This window comes from Triturus cristatus, chromosome 9 (assembly GCF_964204655.1).
Source record: "Triturus cristatus chromosome 9, aTriCri1.1, whole genome shotgun sequence".
Classification (NCBI taxonomy): Eukaryota; Metazoa; Chordata; class Amphibia; order Caudata; family Salamandridae; genus Triturus; species Triturus cristatus.
Genome location: NC_140592.1, coordinates 1,270,136,561 through 1,270,163,389, shown reverse-complemented (window position 1 = coordinate 1,270,163,389; position 26,829 = coordinate 1,270,136,561). Strand labels below are relative to the sequence as shown.

Here is a 26,829-nt window from a genome sequence, read left to right as displayed (position 1 = left end):
GAATCCTGGTCCAATCACCACCTAGCTCTACACTTCAGCTGCCCTTGCGCCATCAACCCTAGACACCGCCACGAACCATGCCACCACGCAGCACCACACTCTGCTGTAGGATCTTTCACCTGCACCCGCTGCCACTTCACCTGCTAAAACACGCACGCCCCCACCCCTCTCAGCAACACCAGACCACTTAATGCACCACACCAGCTCACATGCACCCTCCTCAACACTCACTCGCTCAGCAAAATGCCACAGAGGTCTGGGACCTCAACACTCTCACCCTGACATTGTCTTCTTCACTGAGACCTTGCTCATCCCTGCGTCAGCCCTGACGCCATACCAGCAGGATGCAGAATCACAAACTGCAACCGCATCAACACCACCTCGCTATCTCTCCCCACTCCCCTGGTGCAACCTAACGCCGCCCGTTGCAGCTGGAACAAGACCTCAGATACAGAATTGACCGACACTCTGGCCCTCCACCCACCCAAACATGGATCACTGATTGCGCTAACAGCGTCACCCCCATCAAGAAAAGAAACACAGAAGGTCCACCAAGTAAGCCAGCTGGTACACAGAGGACCTCAGGACAGCCAAGCGCCACTGCAAGCACCTCGAAGAGGTGGTGCACCAACAAAGACTCAGCCACAGAACCACCTGCAAATCTGCACTCGACCTATACCACGACAGAACCGCCAGCAAATCTGCACTCAACCTATACCTCCACCAACTACATGAGATGAAGAAAAAAGCCCTGCCACCATGCATCAAAGCTAATCCCAACAACGGTAAGGAGCTCTTCTGCATAGTCAAGGGATTCACCAACCCTGTAGTGGCAACAAGCAACATCACTCTCTCTCTCAGGACCTATGCGACAGCCTTGCGGATTTCTTCCATGACAAAATCTACAGAAACTTCAAGCCCGACGTCTGTTTCAACAGCCGTACCTCCGACGACATGACCATCCCAAGGCGAACCATCTGCAACCACCTCACTAGTCAGGACATTGTCATGAAATCCATCTGCTCAGAGGCCCCATCCGGCCCATACCCTACCACATCCTCAACCTAGGAGCATCCAGAATCGGCTTCAAACTTTCCACCCTACTCCCCACCTCACTGGGTTCTGCCACCTTGCCAGAAGACTGGAACCACGCAGATGTCAAACCACTGCTGAAGAAACCAGTGGACCCCAATGAACTCAGCAACTACAGACCTGTCTGTCCTGCTGCCTTTCTCAGCCAAAGTCATCGAAGAAGCCATCAACAAATAACTCACCATCTACATAGAGCTAAATCACCTCCAGGATGGCTCGCCATCCAGATTCTGGAGTAACCACGGCACTGAGACAGCCCTGATCATGGCCACAGATGACATCCGGGCCCTCCTGGACAAAGGAGAGACAGCTACCCTTATCCTCCTTTATCACTCAGCAGCCTTTGACACAGTCTCCCACCAACGCTCATTACCAGACTTTATGAGATGAGCATCCGAGGAACCATCATCGATGGATCACTTCCTTCCTCGTCGACAGAACACAAGGAGTCCACCTTCCACCCTACACCTCCGAACCCCAACCAGTCATCTGCAGAGTCCCTAACAGATCACCAGTCAGCCCCACCTTCTTCAACATCTACATAACCCTCCATTTGCCAACGTGGTCAGATACCACAGGCTCAACATTATATCCTTTGCTGAGGACACGCAACTCCTCCTCTCTGAACTCCACTACCGCTAGAACCAACTTCACAAGTTCATGACCCGTGTTACCAAGTGGATGAGAAATGACTGCCTCAAGCGTAACACAGACCAGACAGAAGTCTTGATCTATGACCGCAACAACTCCCCTTGGTGGACCACAGAACTGAGGGCCTCTCCAACCCCAGCTGAACACACCAGAAACCTCGCTATCATCCTGGACAGCAAACTCACCATGAGGTCCCAAGTCAATGCCGTTGCATCCCCCTGCGCATGCTACGTAAGATTTTCAAGTGGCTTCCCAAAACACCAGACTCCTCATCACCCAAGCCCTCGTTACCCATAGACTAGACTGCGGATACACCCGGTTTGTGGGGAATCTAGACCGACCTAGTTCAAAGACTACAGACATCCAGAACGCCACAGCAAGACTCATCCTGGATCTCCCTGGTCGCATCCACTTCAGTCCCCACCTCAAACTCCACTGGCTTGCTTCCCTCCAGAAGAGATGCCAGTTCAAGCTCCTCACCCATGCGTTCAAGGCCCTGTAAGACTCTGGACCTGCCTACATTAACCACTGCCTCAGATTCCACGAACTCGAAAGAGACCTCTGCTCTCTCATGCTGTCCCCACCCCTATATACAGAACAGGAGGACGCTCCTTCTCCTACCGCGCAGCCAGCGCCTGGAACGGGCTTCCACCGCGCCTCAGGACCTTCCCTACCCTATTGGAGTTCTGAAGTACACCGAAAACCTGGCTCATTGCCTGAGACCCTGGACCCTGTCGGCGCCTGGATACCCTTGCGGGTGACAAGTTGAGCTCTACAAGTCGATTGATTTATAGCACGGCTGCAACTGCCCATACCTCAGAGCTACTTGGAGTTGTGGAGTGAAACCAGAAAAACCCAAGTGTTGGCTGAACCTGCAATGCTTTGTAAGAGGGTCTGATCCATCCAATGCTTGTCCGATGTTAAGCAATTTCGTGGTTACTCTTCAATAATAATTTCCGGAAATGTAGAGCTGCTGCACACCAATGAAACCTATGGCTGTGAGGGGCATGGGGAGGACAGATGAGCGAAGTGCAGTGATGGCATTTGTGAAATAAGCATTGACAAAGCCAATAAGTCTTGCATAAGTGATAGCTTTTGGCTTTGACAATGTGTTTTAGCCATGTTGTGTGGCTGCTGTTCATCAAGGCGAAAAGGAAAGAAGAAAAAAAAGTGGGAGTGAATGTGGCATTGTTCCGCATTCAGTCCATCATTTGTTTCTTTTGCTATTGTGTGTTAGGTGTGGCACCAGGGTGATGACCACTGTCGGTGCCTTGTGTCCTAGGCGTCTCAGGAGGGCTGAGCGGTGCCCGTTGTCAGTGCCTTGTGTCCTAGGTGTGCCTCCAGGCTGGCACCTAGCAGGGCGGTGCCCACTGTTGGTGCCTTGTGTCCTAGGTGTGGCACCAGGCTCCCCCTCCTGGTATCTTCAGGATGAAGACGAGCTGTACCGGGTGCAGTAGTGTTTCAGGAATGGCTTGATATCCGGTGCCTCGAGTGGCAGGAGCGCGCACCTGGAGTGCGTGTGAGCAGTGGTTGATGGGCGCCCAGAGGTGCCCATCACATGTCTCCCATGGCATTGGGGCACCACGGTAGAAACGCGTCACTGTGTGCACAGAAGACCCCAGGATTGAGCAGCGCTTCTCCCAAGCCACGGGGGCGCCCTCTGCTGGAGGGGAGACTTGTCGCCGCAGCTGGTTTATGGCCGCCCTATCAGCCCTAGAGAATGCCTCATGTATCCGAAGATAATACAAATGAAAAAAACACATGTACTCGCGTAGGCGAGCTTTGGGCCAGCCCTCTTCATTCATTGGTCTGTTAACAGTCCATTCCCCCCTCACACAACACTCCGAGTACAGCAGTGGGTCCGGCTAGTGGAGGCTTTGGCTCTTCGTACACCGCGTTTTACCGGTACCATGCACGTCACTTAAAAACCAGTGCAGATGTGTCCGTAATTGGTTTTATAGTATTATTTGAACTCCTTATTCGTAATGAATATGCTCTACAATAAATACATAAACGTCACGGCCATGGCCGGTGCCTCTGACCTTGTATCGCACACAAGTGATGTGCCCACGGTAAGCCGTCGCGCAGTTCTTCACCGGGATCCTCCAAGACTGGTCCGACAGTGCCCTCTGCCGGCTTCTGCCTGGCACCGCTTGTCTGCCACCTTGAGTTGGTGACGCTTGCTGTGAGTGCCCGTGCCCATGGCCACGGCTTGTCATTGTGAACTTGGCTTTGTGTTCACTGCATGGAAACCAGTCCGTCTGCGCCTCGGGCCGTCGGGGTTCTCGGAAAACTAACAGTGAACCTGCAGGAATGTGCGTGAGGCGTGCACGCGGATTTTTTTTCTGAATGGCGGAGTAGAAGCGAGGCTGGGAGGTGTTTGTGGCTCGGGGCCAGCAGGCCAGGCATGGAGGGTGTGGCCGAAGCCCATCTGCTGATGGCCCAGAGGCGCAACTAGAGCCACATTTCGGGGGGTGGGGAACATGGCTAAGAAAACATTTCGGGGGGGGGGGGGCTCTAAGAAGGGGTGAAAACTGCAAAGCCGCATTAACAAGTGATTGGTCTTTTAAAGACCTGTGAAGTGCTCGGGTGCAGCTTGTAGCCCGTGAAGCTGTCTCAGCTGGGCTGACACAGGGTGGGGGGCTCAGTAAGTGCAGTGGGCCTTGTGCGCCTGCTCCAGCCTCTTATGTATGAGGGAGGGGTCATGTCACAGGAGCTCAGAACTAAACAATAACCAAGGCCACAGGAAGTAACCGTGAGTCTGTGAACAATCCGTGCGCCCGAGGCCTGGGCCCTTTTCACTCGGTCTGTAATCTTACAGCTGGCCCTATTGTTGTACGGATATCCTACTGAACTAAAAGATAGGGCGGACTGAGAGGAGGCTACAGAAAGCCCGTCCTTATATATTTATAAAGTTTTATATAATGCGAACATGACCCTAGAGGGCAGGGCCGGACTGGGAACTGAAAGCAGCCCTGGCAAATTTTGGCAGACCAGCCCCCATAAGGTGTGTAACGAACAAGCGTACCGAGCGAGCAGACCACTGCTAAGGGCGTTGGGGGGGGGGTGGGGGGTGCCCCCAAGAAAAATTTGGAAAAAGAAAGGCCAAAACAATGCATTTTTCAATTGACAAAGCCGCTAGCTTGTTATAGGTAGGTATAATGTAACGTGTTGCACTATATATCTGAATACAATGACAGAACCAGCAAAATAACAGTTGGGCTGCACACTATGCTAAGCACAGATGTTTAGCTTTCCTGTTTTTAAACCACACAATTAATTACATCAGCCACGCCCCTTTGAGAGACCCGTTTTTTCATCCCACTTAAAGCCCTGCCTGACAAGCCTCATCAGATGACTCTTTGCTTGTCCCTGAACCAAAGAGTGAAAAGCACAAGGTCAGGGTCACTCATCACTTGTTGATTCGTAAGGTGATGTGCAGCCAGGTCACGAGTTAGATAGATTCAATTCAAACTGAAGAGGCCAGCAGGCCTGAAGTACAGGGCGTCTGTTACAAAGGATTTGGTGGTTTATTGGTCCTCATTCAGTATCTCTTTTTCACCTGTGTGTCTTTTTAGGGATTTCATGTGGTAGCTGTCACAACACTTATTTGAACGTGCTCCTAAAACCATTTCTTCGTATTCTTTGCACATTTCCCACCACAAATCCCCCCCCCCTTTACTGCCCCTAGCATCTCTCAGCTAGTTTCATATTTCCTCTCTATTAATCTTTACTTTAAATAGGATTTATATTTCTCACTGCCCTCTCTCTGAATCATTTATATTCATTTATTGAGAGCCCATTGGCAAAAACAATACGAGTTCCTTTCAAAATAATTGGGCCAATGCATGCTTCTATCGAGTCACCACCCACCGCCCTTACCCCACTTTTCTCGCTTCTGCACTTCCTCTGAACTTTCTTTCTTTGCCCTTCTCCCCGCCCCTTACTCTTGAATCACACCAACCTCGCCTTTACCTGCTTTTCACCTATTGGTCTTAATTATGCCGTCTGCCAGCCCAGCACGCGCCTCTCTGTACATTTAAAACGTTTTGCCCAATCATGACAGTACGACATTACAACGTTTTTTATTACTTACATTAGTTTATACTGTGGTGTGGATCGAGTGGGCAGACTTGAAGGCCTGCTCAGGACTTTGCTGCTTCTCGAGGAGAACATGCCCGGCCTGAAAATGTGACGCAGTTATTGTGGCCCATGATTAAAGCAGGACGAGAGGCTGGTCAGAACAGGTTTGTCCAGTTTCCCTCTGACTCTGAGTTCCTCATTGCCAGGATAGAGCTCCTCTCCCCTGGTCTAGGTGGCTGGGGGCTCCTGTGGCGCACACGGACATGGATGGCATTTGGTATCTGCCCTGCAAGGACCCCTCCCGAGATGTAAACATTAAAAGGGAGGCGGTGCCTGGACTCAGGGCCTGGGTTGTCGGTGAAGGGGCCCTAAAAAGTGAATACCTGCATGCCAACACGGCCTAGTAGGCATCAGCTGCACTGGCATGGATGGGCTTCAGAGCACACACATCTGTTGCACTTACTTCCCTGGCATAAACTGCGACCCCAACAAGCAAGAATCAGGACTGTGCTAACGTTATAACTTCATGCCAATGTGGTGCTCCGGAGGCTATGTCATATTTACACCCTGCATTATATCCACATGCTTGCAGTCTACCATGACGTCTGCTGTGGTGAGTTCCTCACTATGGATGCACATTGAACACAAATCCTGTCTGTCTCTACTAAGCTTGGGCGGAACTACCTACTATGCTGCAGTGTCGGAGGGGGCGTAGACCATTGGCCCGTGATCTGTGCACCCTCCCCAAATCTACGCCCCCTCCCCAAGTTCACCCTATACCTGCGCTGTCATTGGCGGTGAGGAGGGAGGGAGGGAGGGGGCATTCTAGTCCTCGATGGTGTGCGTGCACTGCCTACATGGATGCGCCAAAAGTGTACACAGCGCGCACCGCACACGCACGTGAGGCACTACTAAATTCAAACAACTGCATCGTTGTTGAATTTAGTTGTGTGTGTGCGATCTGACCTTTGTACGGTGAGTGAAAAGAAGCTTTTCCCCGCGCGGAGGTCAGAGTGCAGAGAAATAGACTGTCATGGATGGCGGCCATCGGATTTTATAACTGGGGCTGATGTTGCTTAAAAACCGGCCCCCTGTGACAAAATCGGCCCCCCACCCTTCCGGCCTCCCGGGGGATTGCCCGGTGCCCGGCATCACCAGTCCGGCCCTGCTAGAGGGTATCCGAGCGCTTTGCATGAAGGGGCGGTAGGAGATGCGTGTGAGATCAAGAACCGGTCACATGTACCATCAAGCAACAGACATTGGAGATTAACAAATGAATACGCTTGCCCTCCATAAGGCGTCATCCATGTCGTAGCCAAAATGAGCAGATGAATACATCACGGGTATCCATAAACAGAAGGTGGCATCTGAGGGCGAACACGTGTTCATCAGAAATGTGTTCACTACTTTTTGGAGGGGGCGGTAGCCGAGATCAGGTGGACATCTGGAGGCGCAGAGTTCCATGTCTTCCTGGCGACACCCGAGAAGGCTCTGATCACATGTTCTCTTTACGGGAAATCTGTGGTTTCTGTAGCAGAGAGCTAGCACTTCGCGGTTATACCAGGCTGTGTTTTTTTTTTTTCTTTCTTTTTTTTGCCAAAGGTTACGATTTTTCACTCTAAATATTCCAGGCTTACCTTTTGCAAAAGTTTATTTCAGCTTTGCGAGTTAATTTTCTCGGCATAACAAGGTAAGCTGCAACAGTTTGGCGAGAATTTGCAAAACATTTCTCTGAGTTTTTTACTTTTTTGAAAATCATTTTATATGAAAATTTAAATTGCCCAACAAGCTTCTGTTTTCTGCAAGATATAGGTTAATTTAGAGCCACTTTGTAAGTGTATCATGGTATGGTACGAGCAGGCGCTTCCTGTATGTGCAATAGGTAGATACGTGTGAGGTGCGGTGAGCAGGGCCTGCCGTCTGTGCTTCCAATTTGTGTTATAGGGTGGGGTCTCTATACCTGTGAGGTGTGGTGAGCAGGGCCTGCCCTCTGTGCTTCCAGTTTGTGTTATAGGGTGGGGTCTCTATACCTGTGAGGTGCGGTGAGCATGGCCTGCCCTCTGTGCTTCCAGTTTGTTATAGGGTGCGTCTCTATACCTGTGAGGTGAGCAGGGCCTGCCCTCTGTGCTTCCAGTTTGTGTTACGGGTAGAGGGTCAGGGCTCTATATGTGTGAGGTGCGGTGAGCAGGGCCTTCCCTCTGTACTTCCAGTTTGTGTTATAGGGTGGGTCTCTATGCCTGTGAGGTGGGTCTCTATGCCTGTGAGGTGCGGTGAGCATGCCTGCCCTCTGTGCTTCCAGTTTGTGCTATAGGTAGAGGCTCTGTCTGCATGAGAGGCCGTGAGCCGGAGCTGCCCTACCTGTAAAAATAAATGCAACTTCAAATTCAATTTTAAGCTTGCAACCCAAGGATAGGAAGCAACCCAACCAGCAAACATTTTATAGGTGGGTAAGCAAAAAAACTGCCGACCTTTTGGTTCATCTGGTTATTTAGTTGTCAATTCATTATTTTTTTTACACATTTTTATTTTTGATTGTATCATATAACCATACAGAGTACAAAATGCGAACATCCGAGTGTATTGCGCGCAATAGTTGTCAGAAATCAATATGCAAACCCAGTCTCCACCACATCTCCACCCCCTTCCACCCAAAATCCCCAGGGCCAGTACTCCCATCTGACCATGCTCCACTATCTCACCTAGGCATCAGCACGTATAGAAGGGGTAGTCGGAGCACTCACAGTTGAACATTCCCCTCCCGGGGCCATAAGTTCCTGCAGCATTCCCGTCCATTCAAAGCTATCCCCTCCACATTCTAATTCGTTTTAACCTCCCGTATTCGGCGTTCTTCAGCTAGTGCCCATTTCCCCCATGTCTGCTTGCCATTGCATTTACGTGGGCCCCATAAGTGACAACCGCTTAATAGCTATCAGTCTGGTTTCCAAAACGAGCACAAATCTGTAATAAACCTTACTCTCTCCAGGGCTTGGTATGAGGTGCAAGAGGCAGTGGCGTAGATTGTTGTCAATGTCAATAAGTCAGTGCTTGCAGTCGGCATGTAATAGTGCCCCAATAAGATACCAACCCTGAACACCCCCAAGTCATTTGGAGGAAATCGGCCCCTCCTCCCCGCGGGCAACTAATGGTTGAGCCGGGTAGATTCTGTGCAATCTTGTTGGTGACAAATAAGCTCCGTGTACAAGCTTGAAACGGGCATTACAAGAGACGTGTCTCATCCGTGCAGAAGCTTTGCTCCACTCCCTGTTTCCCAGAGGCTCAATCATGTCTGTCTGAGCCCTGTCGTGCCGTCCGCGGGAACTTAGATGCATCATACTTAAGTGCACTATATAGTCAAGATGAGTCTCTTGGGGATCCCATATTGAGCAATGCCTCCAGTGTCCGTGGCTCGTTCGGAAAACCAGTCTAAAACTTGCTGTCCATTTTGGTCAGCTTGGCAAACTGACCATGGCCCATTCCAAATGCACCCTGAGCCTCTGCATAAGTAACGCACCTCTCCCAAGGGTATAGAACTTATAGCGTCTCGCAGCCGCCATCTTTCCAGGCCGAGACAGACCTATCCTTCACATTTCGCAGGAGCGGTTGTTGCCACCATAGTGTCCAGGCTCCGGAGAACGGAGGTTTTTGCATAAAAGTCTTAATTTCCAGTGCCCAGGTCTGTGCCATCCGCCTCACCACGCAAGGGCAGTCGACATGCAGGAGAGTCTTTTCCATGAGGCAGCGTGGCAGATCCTCCGCACCCCATTTTCCCTCCAGCAACTTCTTTTCCCTATTAGGCCCATCTGTGCACCACTTAGCAGCATGCTGGATGTGTTGCTATACAGTAGAGTTCAAGGTTTGTGAGCCGTAGTCCCCTGTCTTCCTTGTCTGTACTTTCAAGTCAACTCTGCTACTTTTGACGGCCTATATGAGTGATATTAAGAGACTATCCAATTATCAGAACGTACTGCTGACCATCGGGCACTGTGGGTTTTGGAGCATGTAGAGGCACCTGGGCAGAAACAACAAATGGGCCACTGAATCCTGCCAGCAATGGACAACCGGAGTGTGTTCCAAAAGACCACCAACGCCTGCAAGCCCTGCAGCACCCCACCCATATTATACTCCAACTGCTTTTCAGGAGTATATTCAGGTACCAAAAACTATCCAATTCCCACCTCAAACCTAGGTCTGGGCGGGAGATTAAACCTTCACCAGCCATCGCGAGTGGAAATATCAAATACTTGTTTGGTGTCAATTCATCTATAACCTTTCTAATAGATGTCGACAGATGATTCCGCACCTTGTACAGATAGGTCGCTTCCTGCGGCTCCACGTTGGCTTCTTCCTGCCCCAGAAATTAAGCCACCTTCGAACACTAACATAAGTTCCTTTCTTCCCATGCCTTTGGACGAGGATCCAGAGCTCGCTCCCTTGGCTTCTTGTCAAATTGATGAGTTTTTGGAAAAAAATGATCTCTACAGTGTGCAGGGGACCATGTCCCCCTCCAAAGATAACCGGGTTTAAACCTTGCAAGGACTTGCAGAGGTCTATGACGGGCCCATTCCGGGTATGTGTCTGGTGTCTAGGGTCTCTGCACAACTCCAAGGCTTGCAGGGACTGAGCAAGGAGGTATCCTGAGGCAAGCCAGGACTCCTAAGCTAAGCTCTACATTACCATACACAGCCAGAAGAAACTTAAGGGCTCTTCGAAGTAGAGGATTTTACCTGTTCCAATTCCTGATGCATTTACCACAAAAGGATAGTGGTCAGATAAGTACAAATCAAATAAGAAACACAAGTAGTCGAAACGTGACTCTCCCTGATCCCGCCCTTCTTGTCAGAAGTTGTGTGGACATAGGTTCCTCTACATCTTGGTCTCTTACCGCAGAACCAATCCCACAGCTTATAGTGATCCAGCCTGAATTCTCGGGTCGATTGGAGACACCACCACAAGTTGAAACCTTTAAGGAGGCCATGTTGTGCAACACTGACAACTTTCTGTCACCCTCTGGCATGCTTTTGGACCCCAAGGGTCCTAGAAGGCCTTAAGTCGTATTACCTTAAGAGGATCAGTCCTCAGCGCTGTCTCTTGACCCCCTATGTGGGGTATGCCCTGGCTCTAGAGTTGATATCCAACCCGATTTTGAACATGGCAGTATGATCCTAGCGTTGTGTGATGATGTTGGCCTCAATCCTAGAGGCCGAACCCATTGTTTATTGGAGTCAGCGAGGATGTGATATATTATGTGATGTGGTTGTGATACTTTACCGTGTAATACACTCGCAAACCAGTCTTGGGTTCAGTCAGGCTCATTTGCAAAACCTCTAGCTCAAATGTGGGTAGCTGTGGCTTCGAGCAGCAAGGTGTAAAGAAAGAAACTAGTGTAAAGCATTTCAAAGCACCAAACAGAAAAATCAGAAAGTCGCCCAGTAAGCAGGAAATGCAACACCAATGTATACAAATAGATTATATTTTAATTAATTTTTAGGTCTCAAGGTGAGCAAAATCCAGTGGAAGGTTCTGTAGAAATAGATTTTGAAGTAAAACGTAAGTCTTAGCTGTGTATTCCAAAGTGCATACATTCATTGGCAACATACATTCTACAAGCTTCTGAAAAGGTTGAAGTTGTGTGTGACTACTCCGGCCTGAGATGGGCTGCCAGTTCGGACAGGGAGAAGGTCAGGGAGGCCTTTAAGATTTATTTGGACAGTCACCTGATCACCAAAGCAGTCTCTAGTCCAGTTCCACACCTTAAATCAAGACTGCCATAGACTTCGATAGAGTGATCCTGATGCTGGGGATGCAGGAGGCTGAAAGATGCTCTGGGTGCTGTGTGGTTGACTGGGGTCTTCCTGGGGTTATTCCAAGGTCCACGGGTAAGGCGGGGTGACTTTGGGCACAGGGGTCAGCGCCCCTCAAAATCATCTTTGAGCCAGTAGAAGTCCAGCTCAGCTATCAGTCTCCGGACACAGCGGGTCTAGCGATATCCTTTGGTGAGGGATAATGTCTGTCATCGGCAACCAACACACACTTTGATGACTCTCCCGGGTCCAGCAGACACAGGTGCAATTTTTGAGTCTGGGTTGGAGGTTTTGGCTGCATGTCAGCAGTGATTTCTTGCGAGTGGTGACTGACTGGAATGGGCTACTTCAGCTTTTATGGCCCTGGTGCTGGAACGGGGAGTGCATAGACTGATCCTTAGTCACAACTTCGGCCTGGGGCTGACGAGCGACATTTCCTCGAGCCAGGCACCACAGGCACAGGTATTCCCTTTGCTAGCCCAAAGATCTTCAGGTGCAGTCCAGTCTTGATGCAGCCTCTCCTTGCTAGCCCAAGGATCAGCAGGTGCAGCCCAGTCTTGATGCAGCCTCTCCTTGCTAGCCCAAGGATCAGCATGTGCAGTCCAGTCTTGATGTAGCCTCTTTGCTAGCCCAAGGATCAGCAGGTGCAGTCCGGTCTTGATGCAGCCTCTTTGCTAGCCCAAGGATCAGCAGGTGCAGTCCAGTCTTGATGCAGCCTCTCCTTGCTAGCCCAAGGATCAGCAGGTCCAGTCTTGATGTAGCCTCTTTGCTAGCCCAAGGATCAGCAGGTGCAGTCCAGCATTGATGCAGCCTCTTTGCTAGCCGAGGATCTTCAGATGCAGCTTCTCTTTGCCAGGCCAAGGATCAGCAGGTGCAGTCCAGTCTTGATGCAGCCTCTCTTTGCCAGGCCAAGGATCAGCAGGTGTAGTCCAGTCTTGATGCAGCCTCTCTTTGCCAGGCCAAGGATCAGCAGGTGCATTCCAGCCTTGATGCAGCCTCTCCTTGCTAGCCCAAGGATCAGCAGGTGCAGTCCAGCCTTGATGCAGCCTCTTTGCCAGCCCAAGGATCAGCAGGTGCATTCCAGCCTTGATGCAGCCTCTTTGCTAGCTCAAGGATCAGCAGGTGCAGTGTAGTTGTGATGCAGCCTCTTTGCCAGGCCAAGGATCAGCAGGTGCAGTCCAGTCTTGATGCAGCCTCTTTGCTAGCCCAAGGATCAGCAGGTGCAGTCCAGCCTTGATGCAGCCTCTCTTTGCTAGCCCAAGGACCAGCAGGTGCAGTCCAGCCTTGATGCAGCCTCTTTGCTAGCCCATGGATCAGCAGGTGCAGTCCAGCCTTGATGCAGCCTCTTTGCTAGCCCAAGGATCAGCAGGTGCAGTCCAGTCTTGATGCAGCCTCTTTGCCAGCCCAAGGATCAGCAGGTGCAGTCCAGCCTTGACGCAGCCTCTTTGCCAGGCCAAGGATAAGCAGGTGCAGTCCAGCCTTGATGCAGCCTCTCTTTGCTAGCTCAAGGATCAGCAGGTGCAGTCCAGCCTTGATGCAGCCTCTTTGCCAGGCCAAGGATAAGCAGGTGCAGTCCAGCCTTGATGCAGCCTCTCTTTGCTAGCTCAAGGATCAGCAGGTGCAGTCCAGCCTTGATGCAGCCTCTTTGCTAGCCCAAGGATCAGCAGGTGCAGTCCAGTCTTGATGCAGCCTCTTTGCCAGCCCAAGGATCAGCAGGTGCAGTCCAATCTTGATGCAGCCTCTTTGCCAGCCCAAGTATCAGCAGGTGCAGTCCAGCCTTGATGCAGCCTCTCTTTGCCAGGCCAAGGATCAGCAGGTGCATTCCAGCCTTGATGCAGCCTCTCTTTGCTAGCTCAAGGATCAGCAGGTGCAGTCTAGTTGTGATGCAGCCTCTTTGCCAGCTCAAGGATCAGCAGGTGCAGTCCAGCCTTGATGCAGCCTCTCTTTGCCAGGCCAAGGATCAGCAGGTGCAGTCCAGCCTTGATGCAGCCTCTCTTTGCTAGCTCAAGGATCAGCAGGTGCAGTCCAGCCTTGATGCAGCCTCTTTGCCAGGCCAAGGCTCAGAAGGTGCAGTCCAGCCTTGATGCAGCCTCTTTGCCAGGCCAAGGCTCAGCAGGTGCAGTCCAGCCTTGATGCAGCCTCTCTTTGCCAGGCCAAGGATCAGCAGGTGCAGTCCAGCCTTGATGCAGCCTCTCTTTGCCAGCCCAAGGATCAGCAGGTGCAGTCCAGCCTTGATGCAGCCTCTCTTTGCCAGCCCAAGGATCAGCAGGTGCAGTCCAGCCTTGATGCAGCCTCTCTTTGCCAGGCCAAGGATCAGCAGGTGCATTCCAGCCTTGATGCAGCCTCTCTTTGCTAGCTCAAAGATCAGCAGGTGCAGTCTAGTTGTGATGCAGCCTCTTTGCCAGCTCAAGGATCAGCAGGTGCAGTCTAGTTGTGATGCAGCCTCTTTGCCAGCTCCAGGATCAGCAGGTGCAGTCCAGCCTTGATGCAGCCTCTCTTTGCCAGGCCAAGGATCAGCAGGTGCAGTCCAGCCTTGATGCAGCCTCTCTTTGCTAGCTCAAGGATCAGCAGGTGCAGTCCAGCCTTGATGCAGCCTCTTTGCCAGGCCAAGGCTCAGCAGGTGCAGTCCAGCCTTGATGCAGCCTCTCTTTGCCAGGCCAAGGATCAGCAGGTGCAGTCCAGTCTTGATGCAGCCTCTTTGCCAGCCCAAGGATCAGCAGGTGCAGTCCAGCCTTGATGCAGCCTCTCTTTGCTAGCCCATGGATCAGCAGGTGCAGTCTAGTTGTGATGCAGCCTCTTTGCTAGCCCATGGATCAGCAGGTGCAGTCCAGCCTTGATGCAGCCTCTCTATGCTAGCTCAAGGATCAGCAGGTGCAGTCCAGCCTTGATGCAGCCTCTTTGCTAGCCCAAGGATCAGCAGGTGCAGTCTAGTTGTGATGCAGCCTCTTTGCTAGCCCATGGATCAGCAGGTGCAGTCCAGCCTTGATGCAGCCTCTCCTTGCTAGCCCATGGATCAGCAGGTGCAGTCCAGTCTTGATGTAGCCTCTCTTGCTAGGTCCATGGATCAGTATGGCAGTCCTTTTTTGGTCCTTTCTCCAGTCCAGATGTGATTTGACGTTCAGTTTGCCATGTTTGCAATATTTATGCCCAGAACATGCACGGAGAGGATGATGCGATTACTAACTCATCAGCTACTAGGATCCTTCCTGCCTTATGACGACTTCTAGCTAGTGTGGCATCTATGAATCCTAGAGTGCACTATTCTGCCCAATCTGGAGATTTCTGAACCCTTCCTTGAATGTTAGGAGCTTGGTAGCCCACCCTAGAGGCGTGGCTACCTTTGGCCTACACGCCCACGGGAAAACCAGTTTGGCTACTGGTTTCCCCTCTCTGTTCCCGCCGCCAGCCTCTCTACTTGACCACAGGGGCAGTCCTACATGAGTGTGATCTCCCTTTGTCCCCCCAAATGTGGTTTCTCCTTTGAAGCTTGCCTTTCGTGCCAACACCCTTTTTGGCTTCCTGCGAGGGGGATGTAACACCTCTGTAGTAGGCCTCTATTGTCCCTGAGCCTGGAAGTAATTTTAGCTACTCCCCAGGAGGGCAGAAAACTGTCTTTTGGCCAGCAGCTTTAAAAGCAACTGGATAAACTTGGCAACAGAATGTTAACTTTCTAGAAGTTGCTTTTCTCCAAAAATGATATTAAATTCTACTTTGGCATCAATGTGGGTTTAATATCACTATTAATTTAATCCAAAGCAAACACAAGGAGATGATGGATGGAGCGCTGACACGTTTTAGACTCTCACGCCCTGCCAATTTAGGGCAAACAAATCTGTGACTGGGTGGGGTCTGAGTGTCTGAAAAGTTTCAGAGCTCCGTCCATCATCTCCTTGTGTTTGCTTTGTTCGCCCTAAGTTGGCAGGGTATGCCCAGATGTGGGTTCCTTGCTGACTTTGGATTCAAGCTAGCCTGGCTGATGAGGGTTGTTACCCCGAAACCAGTCCCAGGATACTTGTTACCGGTCCAGGGAAGATCTGGTTTGGCAGTTTGGTCTGGACTGTTTCCATGAGGCACAGGGTCGAGACTGATTTGCATATGACTGGGCCTGAACTGAGGTGGCAAAGTGATCTAAAGAACGATGATGGATTCAACCCAGATCTGTGACAGGGGGCGAGTGTCGGAAAAGTTTCAGCACTCCGTCCATCTTTGTGGTTGTACCCATTTTACTTGTCCCATTTAGAAGTTAGCCAGACTGAGGGGTCAACCAGTAACTATATTAGTCAGTTGGGCCACAGAAAAACAACAATTTGAGGGTTTTGCTGCCGGGACATATTAAAGTATGTCCCAATGAATAATACATAGCTCCCTACTTAGGGCTAGATGGGCTTTCCTTAGGGTAGACTCGCATATATTGTTAAGGGAAGTGGGGACTTTACCATTGATTTTAAATGGGCAAAATTAAACTAGCAGTTTAAAACTTTTCTTCCAGCCTGCAGTGGCATGCTGTGAGTCATGTTGTACTTTGTCACACACAGGGTGGCACAATTGGTGCTGCAGCCCTGGGTGTGCACTTTAACTTGCATGCCCTGTTTACCCCTTGCTTCATATACTAGTGACTTATTTGCAAGTTAGCTTATGACATTTGGGGGTAGCCAATTCAACATACATTTTGTAATGGGTTGCAACAGTGGTTCTTAACTTGTGGTCTGGAGACCGCTGGCAGTTCGCGAAGCCTACTCAGGGGCGTGTGCGACTGCACAGAAAATAAAATAGTATTATATAGAAAAATAGAGTTTATATAAAGAAAGAAGCAAAATGTACTACTGAAATTTTTTGCAACGTTCTTTAAATGTAAAGGAATTTGTAATCGGAGGCTAAAAATTAAGTTAGTATCCTCTGATTTGTGAGAGCAGTGAAAGTGCATCAAACAGAATATAGTATTAGATGAGTGGCGTCAATTGAATTTAGAAATGCTCCAACCTTCCACTAAAATTAAACAATTTCATTTTTTTTCTATTCGATTTGTGAATTAAATAAAATATCTAATCATTTGTTTATTTGTTTGAATGCTTGTTTCTGTATTTTTTGTGTATTCTTTTATTCTTCAAATAATTTAAAAATGCTTAGCTCTGTCCCCGGCTTCCACTAATTACTTGTTTTGGGTCCCTGTATTTTATAAATTATTCAGTGGGGTTCTCCGGGTTCCAGTAATGATTAAGTGGGGTTTCACAGATGTCGGAAGGTTAAGAACCCCTGGGTTAGAACACTGGCACTGAGGTCTAGGTAGCAGAGCCGAAAAACCAGTAGCATCAGCCTTAAACTTTTAGTGTTATCGTGCAACAATAGGCATTTCCTTATATTCTCTGAAGTGAATTCGACACAACCTCGATCAAAGTTGCACCCTCCACAACCTCGGGCACAACTGGTTCAACCACATTCTGACTCAGTTGGAACTCTGCCTTTGGCCAGAACACTGCACGTGCCAGATGTATAACCAGCCTGCAAATGTGGTCGCAAAACAATCTGTTTACCACCTACTTCAAGTAGATGATGAGCTAGTTGCAAACAGGAAGGGGTCTCCAGTGGACCCCTTCCCTTTTTGAATGTATTCAAAAATATTTCTTTTAAGAGCAGGCAGTGGTCCCATGGACCACTGCAGGCCCTTAAAAAACATTTGAAGGAAACTTTAAATTTTATACTTTTGAACACATCCCGTTTGTCCTTTAAGGAAAACTGGCTGCATTTGAAAAATTGTTATTTTATTTAAAAACCAAACCGACACGGCGGTCTGCTGTCCCCAGCAGGCCACCATCCCAGTGATTGTAGCCCATTCCCAATGTGTCGCAAATTGTGACCTCCCTCATGAATATTGATGAGGCAGATTATTTGCAACCCCATTGGGAATCGCAAAATGTGCCTGAGACACATTAGTACATTCAGTTTTGCAAGTCGCAAATAAATCGGAATTTGTGACCCACAAAATGGAATTTCTGTACATCTGGCCCCACATTCCTGTTGCTTCTGATTCTGAACACACTCGCCATTATGATGGTTAAACTCTGTTTATGGACCTTAAAGACACCTCTGGACACTGGGTTGGAGTTACTGGCCATTCACTTGATGTTGAAGACCTTCCTATGTCCTTCAAAGGGAGGTTAGTTCAGACCCTCGAAGGCAGCACTGCCGCTATGTGGTACTGCAGTAATTAGGCCTGAGTGGGGTTTAGTGTCCTGTGTCAGGAGGCCTTGTTCCTTTAGAACTGGCTGAGTTTATAGGCCATTTCCCTGGTCATGAACCACCTCGTCGGAACTCTAACCTCCAGGGTGGATGGCAGCTACATCTAGAGTAGGTTCAGGATGTGTACCAGCAATCTGGAGAGACCTGGCTAGATTTCTTCACCACTGCTGGGAATGCACAGTGTCAACACTTTTGCATGTTTGAGTTCCCAAGAAGGCTCTTTTGGAGACTTATTCCGATTGAAGTTGGGCTCAGGACTCCTGTATGCCTTTCCGCCGCTACCTCTCCTACCTGAAATTGTGAAGAATATCAGGAACGACTAAGCCAAAGTCATCCTAGTGGCTGCAGATTCGGCCAGGGGAATCTGGTTCCCATAACTTGTGGGTATGAGCATCAGCCCTCCGATCAGGCTGCAGCTTCAGGAGCATCTTCTTTCCAGACAAAACTGTGTTGCGGACTGGATTGGCATTTTTGTCTAAAGTTGTGACACCCTTGCCTGTTGGAAAATTTATCATACTTCTGGTATTATTTGATCTCCCTTACCCCTCAAAAGCGGAGGAAAAACTCCACTGTCTGGACATGAAATGGTGGCTTTAACTTTGATCGTGCCAAAGACCATTGGATGGATGATCAGCTCTTGGTGGGAGACGCAGGAGCGCAAAAGGTCGAGGCAGTGCAGAAAAGACCCATGCCAAAGTGGATTCTCATTGGTATAAAGATCTTATTGGTCCCAGATGGGCTGAGGGCTCATTCAACCAGAGTCGAGGCTGCTCTTAATGCCTTGATGGGCAGAGTGCCTGTTCTGGTCATCTACCAGGCTGTGACTTGTGCATCAGTTCTTATGTTCACAAAGCACTACTTCCTTGATAGCCAGGTCCTTCAAGATAGGCACTTTGCCCATTCGGTTCTGCAGTTTTTCAGCTCCGACCAACTCCACAAACCCACAGCTTGGGTAGGTACTGCTAAAGCTTTGGTATATATTCAAGGTGAGGAATCTGCCTTTAGAAGCAACCATCAGAAGAACAAGTTACTTGCCTTCGGTTACGCTCTTTTTAGTGTATACTCTGTCTAACCGCATATCATTCACCGCACTCCCTTCTTTCTGTTCCGTAGAATGGGCTCCTTTTATCACCCATAAAAAGATTCCAGATTAAATATATGCACACTGTCATTGCTGATCAATAAGCTCTATGCCCAACGGCGCGGACTGAGCGAAGACGCAAACAGATGTTGGCGTGTGAGTGCAATGCTCATATGTGGCTCCAGTAAGAAAAGCAGAGGGTGACCCAATTTGCCCATGTGGGCTTGGGTACTAGTGTAAGATAAAGCAAATGGCCAGCAAGGGATCATTTATACATTAAAATACTGTCCTTAAATATTTATGCATTTAGAGATCTAAAACGCCATGAACAAAGTTCCCAGGAATTAATCCAATGTCTGATATTGCGGATCAATGCGGAGAAGAGAACAGTAAATGGAAAAAGTAGGCATACCAGCAATGTAATTGCGATCAATTGTTTTTTTTTTTTTGTTTTTTTTTTAAAAACCTTTATTTTCAAAAGTCAGGACACAGCTATTCAGCCGACAACCCGGAGGTTCAGCAGCATCGATATATAGAAACAGAGATGCGTCCCCAGTACCATGAAAGGAGAAGTGCAAAGGTTCAATTTTAATTAAACACAAAAACGCACAACAAACCCCAGCAAGGCAAGAACACTGAAAGCCCATGATGAGCCCCCCAGGGGAGGCCGGACCCCACTCATCTAACAGTTACAGTACAAAGTAAAGAGGAAGAAGAGGGACTGTAGAGGCCAAAAAGTCCATAAACCATACTGGGCTGGAAAGAAGGTTAGGAGGAAAGCTGTTCCTCGGGAGGATCCAGATCCGGGGCAAGACATATTCCCCCCCTGTATTGATTCCACCGCCCCCATATGGCGTGCCACTTCCGGGGGCGGCCTCTAGCGCAATAGACTGTCTTTTCCCTTAACATGCTCCAGTCCATATTTTCTTTCCACTCGGTCAATGTGGGGGGCCCCGCAGAGCCCCACAATCGCGCGATATCTCTCTTAGCAACCATGTTGCCCAGAGTCACCCATTGGGTCTGCGCCGCATTATGATCAGTGGGCCCCCAGACATTCAGTAGACAACACCGCGCTTCCGGCTGCATAGCAATGCCCGTCACCTCCCCCATCACTGCATGGACTCTCCTCCAAAATTCCGTGATGACACCACATTCCCAAATGATATGCATGAAAGTACCCACCATACCACAACCCCTCCTGCATAGGCCGTCCCCCGAGAATCCCATGTGAACCAGCCTTGGCCCCGTCACATACACTCGATGCAGTATTTTAAGCTGCACCAGCCTCAGACGCGACGGGATCGCAACCTCCTTAGGAGATGAAACAGCAGACTGCCAATCCTCGTCATCCAACTCGAGGCCATCCCTAGCCCACTGGTCCCTCAACCCCAGAAGCATATCCGCCCGGACGTTGATCAGTTTCTTATAGATGAGTGAGATCGTGCTCTCGGGCATATGGCCATCAAGGACCCGGTCCTCCAAAGGAGAGGACTCCGGCACCTTCTCACCCTCTATGAGGACTGATCGGAGGGCGTGACGCACCTGAATATAGCGGAAAAACTCAGATGGCCCCAGCTCATACTCCTTCTGCAACTCTTCAAAGGACTTCACCCTCCCCTTAATCAGGACATCTCCGACCCTGGAGATGCCGATCAAGTCCCATTTGTCGAAGCCTTTTGTGTGCCAAAGCCTACCCATTCTCTCAGATTCAAATAGCGGGGTAGCGAGGGTGAGCCTATCCTTCCAGCCCAGCGAGTCAGTTGCCATCTTCCACACTCGCACCGCCACAGCAGTGGGCCCCGTGAGGGACGAGTCCAAGGACCGCGAATACAACGCCCTGTAATAGTTACCACCACGCAGCAACCACCTGTCCATGGCATACCCAGGGCTGAGGTCAGGGCCATAAAACCCATGGTTAATCGCACTCAGCTGGGTGGCCCAATAGTACCGTCGGATGTCTGGGAGCGCAATGCCCCCGTCGTACCATGGAAGCGTCAACTTTGCAATAGCTATTCGCGGCCGCCCATCCCAAAGCAACGTTCGTTGGAGGCCTTCGACCTCCCGAAAGTATTTGGCCGGAACCCAGTCCAAAGTATTCTGCAGTGCGTAGAGGAAGCGGGGAAGCGACATCATTTTGAACAGGGCCGCACGCCCGACGAGGGAGAGCGGCAGCCTCCGCCAGCCTTCAACATCCCGCCTCAGGCGTGCCAGGGGGGGGAGCAGGTTCTTCTCATATCGCACCGCAGAGTCCATGGAGATAAAGATCCCCAAATACATGAAGCCCTGCTGAGCGACCTGTATCGAACATGTTCTAGGGATCGGGGGAACCTCGCCACTAAGAACATACAAATATGATTTACTCCAGTTGATAACAAGACCCGAGTTCCTACCAAAAGATGTGAGTACGTCACAGACCACTATAAGTGATTTCTTGGGTGAGGCAAGATACAGCAGGATATCATCGGCATAGAGCGAAATACGGTCCTCGTGCTCAGGCGACCATCTAAGGCCCCGTATATCCGGGTGCCAACGTATCCACGCAGCCAGCGGCTCAAGGGCGAGGGCGAACAACAAAGGCGACAGGGGACAACCCTGCCTGGTACCCCTCCCAAGCTGAAACGGAGTCGACGCCCGACCATTCACCACCACACTCGCAAGTGGCCCCTCATACAGCAACCTCACCCAACTCACAAAACCGTGGCCAAAGCCGAACTTGGTCAGTACGGCCCACAAATATGCCCATTCCACCGTGTCGAATGCCATCGTGGCGTCAAGAGACGCCACAATAGCTGGTTCACGCAGTGTGTCCGCCCTGGCGATTACACCATGAAGGCGCCGAAGATTTAACGCTGTGTTTCGGTGCGGGATGAAGCCGGATTGATCCGGGTGGACCAAGTCACCGAGTACCCTAATTAATCGGGTCGCCAGGATTTTAGCCAGAATTTTCGGCTCTGCGTTAAGAAGTGAGATAGGCCTATATGAGGCGCACTTATCTCGGGGTTTGCCCTCTTTGTGTATAACCACGATCGTCGCCCGTCGCTGGTCCATCGGGAGGGTCCCACTCCCCCGCGCCTCCATAAACATGGCGCGCAGGTGAGGGGCGACCCTATCCGGAAACAGCTTGTACAAATCGACCGGCAAACCGTTCGGTCCCGAGGCCTTACCCGAGTTTAACGCGCGGATAGCCCCCGCCACCTCTTCAACCGTTATGTCACCATCTAGATCTTCCCTATCTATGTCGGAGAGACAGGGCAACTCGATATCACGGAGGAGGTCAGACGAGTCCTCGGGCGGCCTATCCGACACCCGAGGCATAAACCCTACAGAAATATTCCGAGAAACACTGTACAATCCTCTCAGGTTCCACAATCGCCTCTCCCCTCTCTCCCGTCAACTCTGGCACAACTCTATTGACCCGTTCTTTTTTGTCCAGCCAAGCCAGGAGTTTCCCTGCCTTGTCACCAACATCATACAATCGGCCCTGCTGCTCCCTACTGAGGGTCTTAGCGGCGTTCGTCACCAGGTCCTTATACTCAGCTTGCTGCAAGCAAAGCTCATGCAGTGAGGACTCTGTAACCTCCCCCTCCAGCGCTCCCTCCAGAGCCGCGATCTCCTCCTCAACCTGCAGAACCTCGCCATCTCTCCGCCGCTTGGCAGCTACTACTAGGGAGAGGGCTTCCCCTCGGAGCACGGTCTTAAATGCTTCCCACAGCGACACTGCCGAGTCCACGGACCCCTGATTATCCTTGAAAAAATTATCTACTTTCTTTACCAGCGCGCTGCGCATCTTGGGGTCTCGGAAGTACCACGGGTTGATAGGGGCCACCCTTCCGCCTCCCTCCCGACCCAGATCCAACCGGATCCAAACTGGCGAGTGGTCAGATATACCACGCGCCATGTGCCTCGCCTCGGAGACCAATGAGGCATGCGCAGCCAGAGTGAGTAGGTAATCGATCCTGGAGAGACTACCATGTACCCCGGAGTGGAACGTGTATTGGCTCTGTGTTGGGTGCCGGAGCCTCCAGCAGTCTATCAGGCCCAGCGTGTTTAGGAAGTCTGGGAGCCACCTCTGAGCCCCCCCTGTGTCTCTGGGCGGGTATCTATCCAGCAGGCCGGAGCCAACAGCGTTGAAATCACTTCCCACCACAAGCATACCCCCCGGGAGATCCAGCAGGGCCCTACCCAGATCTGTGAACGTGGAGGCCTGCAGGGCTGGCGGGACATAAACCGAAACTAAAACCAAAGTTCTTCCTTCCCACCGCCCCGCCACCGCCACAAACCTCCCCCTATCATCAACAATGGTGGAGTCCACCTCAAATGGTAGCGAGGCTCTGACTAGGATGCCCACACCCCTGGACCCAGAGGAGAATCCCGAATGTGCTATGAATTTATACCCCTTCCTGTTCAGAGCATAGCACGTATTACCAATAAGGTGCGTCTCCTGCAGCAAGGCAACATCCGGCATTGACCGTTTCAAGAATTGCAAAACAATCCCACGCTTAATGCGATCCCCCAAACCATTAACATTCCAGCTTATTACACTTAAACCCCTACCCCCCCATCCTCAAACGTAAAGAGGCCCACCCCACTCCCGAAGAGCCACCATGGAACAGTCCTGGAAAGAATCATCATGCCTTGCAGAAATAAACCCCCCAACAACAAACCCAAAATCCCAGAAAACCCCCCACCCTGCACCCCTGCGGCAGCTTACAAAGCCCCCCCAACTTGCAGTGTGCCTGTCGCCCTACAAAAACCCCCAAAAATCTACAAAAAGTACCCTAAGGGAGGAAAAGAGCACCCCTCGTCCACCCGCCGCCCTCCGCATTGACTGCACTCTATTCAAGTCTTCAAATATAGCCAAATCGAATCAGACCGGCTCCGAAAAATCAGCCCTGCCCATCCCGGCCACTGTCCCCATCCTCGACAATGTCCTCCCCCGTCCGTCGTCGGGGCAAAGCGTCCAGCCATTCATCGGCCATAACAGGAGAGTCAAAGAAAAATGTCCGATCTTCGTGCACCACACGTAGTCTGGCAGGGAAGAGCATGGCATACCTCAGATCCCTCTCCCGAAGCCGCCTCTTCACCCCCAGAAAGCCCTGTCTCTGCCTCTGCACCTGCTGGGTGAAGTCCGGGTAGAAATTCACCGACGCGTTCTGGAAGGGGACCGGGCCCGTCCCCCTCGATGCTTGCAGGATAGCGTCCCGATCGCGAAAATGAAAGAGCCGAGCGACGATCGGCCTCGGTGGGGCACCCACCTTGGGCCTCCCACCCAGCACTCTATGGGCCCTTTCAACCGCAAAGAACTTTCCAAGCCTCATCCGAGGACTCCGGGACCCCGATGACGCGCACGTTGTTGCGCCTGGCCCGGCTCTCAAAATCCTCCAGCCGGCGGGCGGCGAGATCACTCTCGGTCCTCAGCTTACGAACCTCGATCTGCAGTTCCGTGACATCATCGGTGAGGCCCGTGGTCTTGAGGTCCAGGGTCCTAACCCGTTCATTTGTTTTGCCCAAGTCCGCACGGATCAGGTTAACATCCACCAAGATGGCATCCACCTTATGCGCCAGGGCATCAAACTGTCTCCCAATCGAGGTCTGCATCCCTTCGAGCGCGCCCATGACATCCTGTAGTGAGAGCTCCGGGGCCAAAGGCGAGGACTCCTTCTGGGTATCCGGCGACTGGCTCGACCCACTCGGTGATCCCTTCTGCAGAGCATAGCGGTCCATACTATTGACTTGGGTATAGGCTCCCCGCCTGGTAGACTTAGGCTTCAGCTGATCCACCTCTGCTTTGCCCGACATGGTTGGTACCAATCAGGTCGGTTCAGATAAGACGGGTCCCTCTCAATGGAAGGAATCAGGGGTGATCAGTTCTGCAGTGGGCCACCAGAGTAGCCTGCAGAGCGTACATAGGGTAATAAAGCCACCAAGAGCTCTCCAGGGGCAGGGCTGACAAAGGGAGAGAAAGTGAAAGGACGGGGACCTCCGTCCGACAGTTCACACCTCGCCTGGCCGTTGTTGTTCAACTAGAAGTCGGGCATCCTGCCAACTCTAGCTCCTGGCATCCCTCGGAGGTAGGCCGCAATCTTCCGCCAGGCATAAGTCCGGTTCCCGGTGGGCGATCCGACTGCGGATAGCATCAATCGCCTCCCTGACAGGTCATCCACACGATGCCATGCATACCGACAGGATTAGAGACAGGATAGTCGACGGAGGGCGCGAGGGTCTCGGGAGCTCAGAGCTCACGCGGCCATCTTGGTCAAGCGCTAGGCTCCTCCCCTCAATTGGTCTTTATTAAAGCAAGAGGTAACAAGGGGTTCTGTGAACAGCAAGAAACACCTGTCTATCCAGCACGTTAGTTGTACATACTTTCATACATCTATTTACTGAGATAAGGGTGTAATCAACTCTTGATAACAGGAGCTCTCCTGGGTACGCATCACTGTAGTGTAGGGCATGTCCACTACTTTTATTTAGATCAATAAAACATTGGGAGTGTGCATCAACGTTTCGGTCTCCTGTTGCATTAATACGCAAGACCATCATCAGGGCTAGGAGTAGTTTATAGTTAATGTAGAGGGCTCCTGAAAAAGTTCTTCCTCTGCGAGGACAATAGGAATGAGCTTAGTTACTGTTATGATTGTTATTATGACGTGTGGTATTACACAAAGAAAAATTGCGAGACTACTTGGAGGGGCCACTGCTTTGCAAATTCCTTTTCAAATATTCACCTCCGTGTGGACCTGTGACTGCAATAGGGGACCGTGGTAATTCTGCGGACATTGTGTGCCATTTAATCTGCTTCGATGCTCTGTCCTGTGATTCCATGTCCTGCTGCAGTATGAAATTGAGGAAATCTGTTCTTTGCTGTCTGCTCTTCTGCTGTGGAACGTTCTGTTGTGTCCTTAACCTCCTGCTCAGATTCAATGCTGGTCTCGGTCCTAGGGATGGCGCTGTATACGGGATACGTCTTCATGCCTCAGCACATCATGGCCATCTTGCACTATTTTGAGGTCGTGCAGTGACCAATGGAGACCCCTCCGAGGAGAAGTCTGGAGCAGAGGGGCTTGAGGTGCCTGCAGTTGGTTGGTCCTGAACCAGAGACTCTTGGCGCTCCATGGATGCGGAGCAGAACGCGCTGTGGCGCTGTGTGCTGCATCGATACCCAGTATCGCAATTCACATTCCTTTTAATCTTCCAGGGTGTTGATTATATACTACTTTTATCTATTTTAACTCGTATTGTTTCTACTTTGAGAGCAGTATTTTCTTATCATTTGTGAGTTTGAATATTGCACTGTCAAAGCAGTTTTTTTCTCTCAATGCAATTAATGTAAATTGTGATGCTTTATTTTTTAATTGGATGAGCAGAGATGTGGTTGAGTGGTGATCTTTGCGTCTGCTTAGGTCCTATGTAAATACGCTTATTTCACCAGCGAAGGTTGTTTGAGGAAAGGCCCGTTGGACTATCTAAGGAAGAATTAACATTGTTTGATGCGTGGTGTTCGTTTGCAAATTACGTGCTGCATGTTCGCTGTCCTCATCGAGGCAGTGGCTGCGGTCTCTTCGTTGCTTGACCGAATGTGATTTATCCGTGGACGCCAGCCAGGTTTTGCAAGAAAATAAAAATGTAAATTGTTCTATCGTTAGAAATTGTGTTTTTCCACATTTTATCATCAATGTGTATGTATATTATGCAACAGTTGACAGTGGCAGAAGAATGGTACATTGTGTATGGAAAAATGTCTGAAGATGTATACCTTTGAGACACACTAGTATTGGACCATAAATCCGTGTACAAAAGCTGGACCCCAGATCGTTCGATGAGTTGTGCAGTGAATGGGCGAGATGCCCTGGGGCTTCCGTGGCCTTACTTCAGATTTGTTGT

General features: G+C 50.5%; 1 protein-coding gene across 1 annotated transcript in view; it reads left to right on the top strand.

Moving 5' to 3' along the window:
- The window catches only part of SPTSSA (serine palmitoyltransferase small subunit A), a 34,714-nt gene extending 8,120 nt beyond the window's left edge, over positions 1-26,594 (top strand). Inside the window, exon 2 of the mRNA XM_085627422.1 lies at positions 25,864-26,594. Coding sequence (XP_085483548.1) covers positions 25,864-25,967 — 104 coding nt within the window. The 3' untranslated portion in view covers positions 25,968-26,594. The remainder of the gene's footprint in view (positions 1-25,863) is intronic.
- Positions 26,595-26,829: the final 235 nt, after the last annotated feature.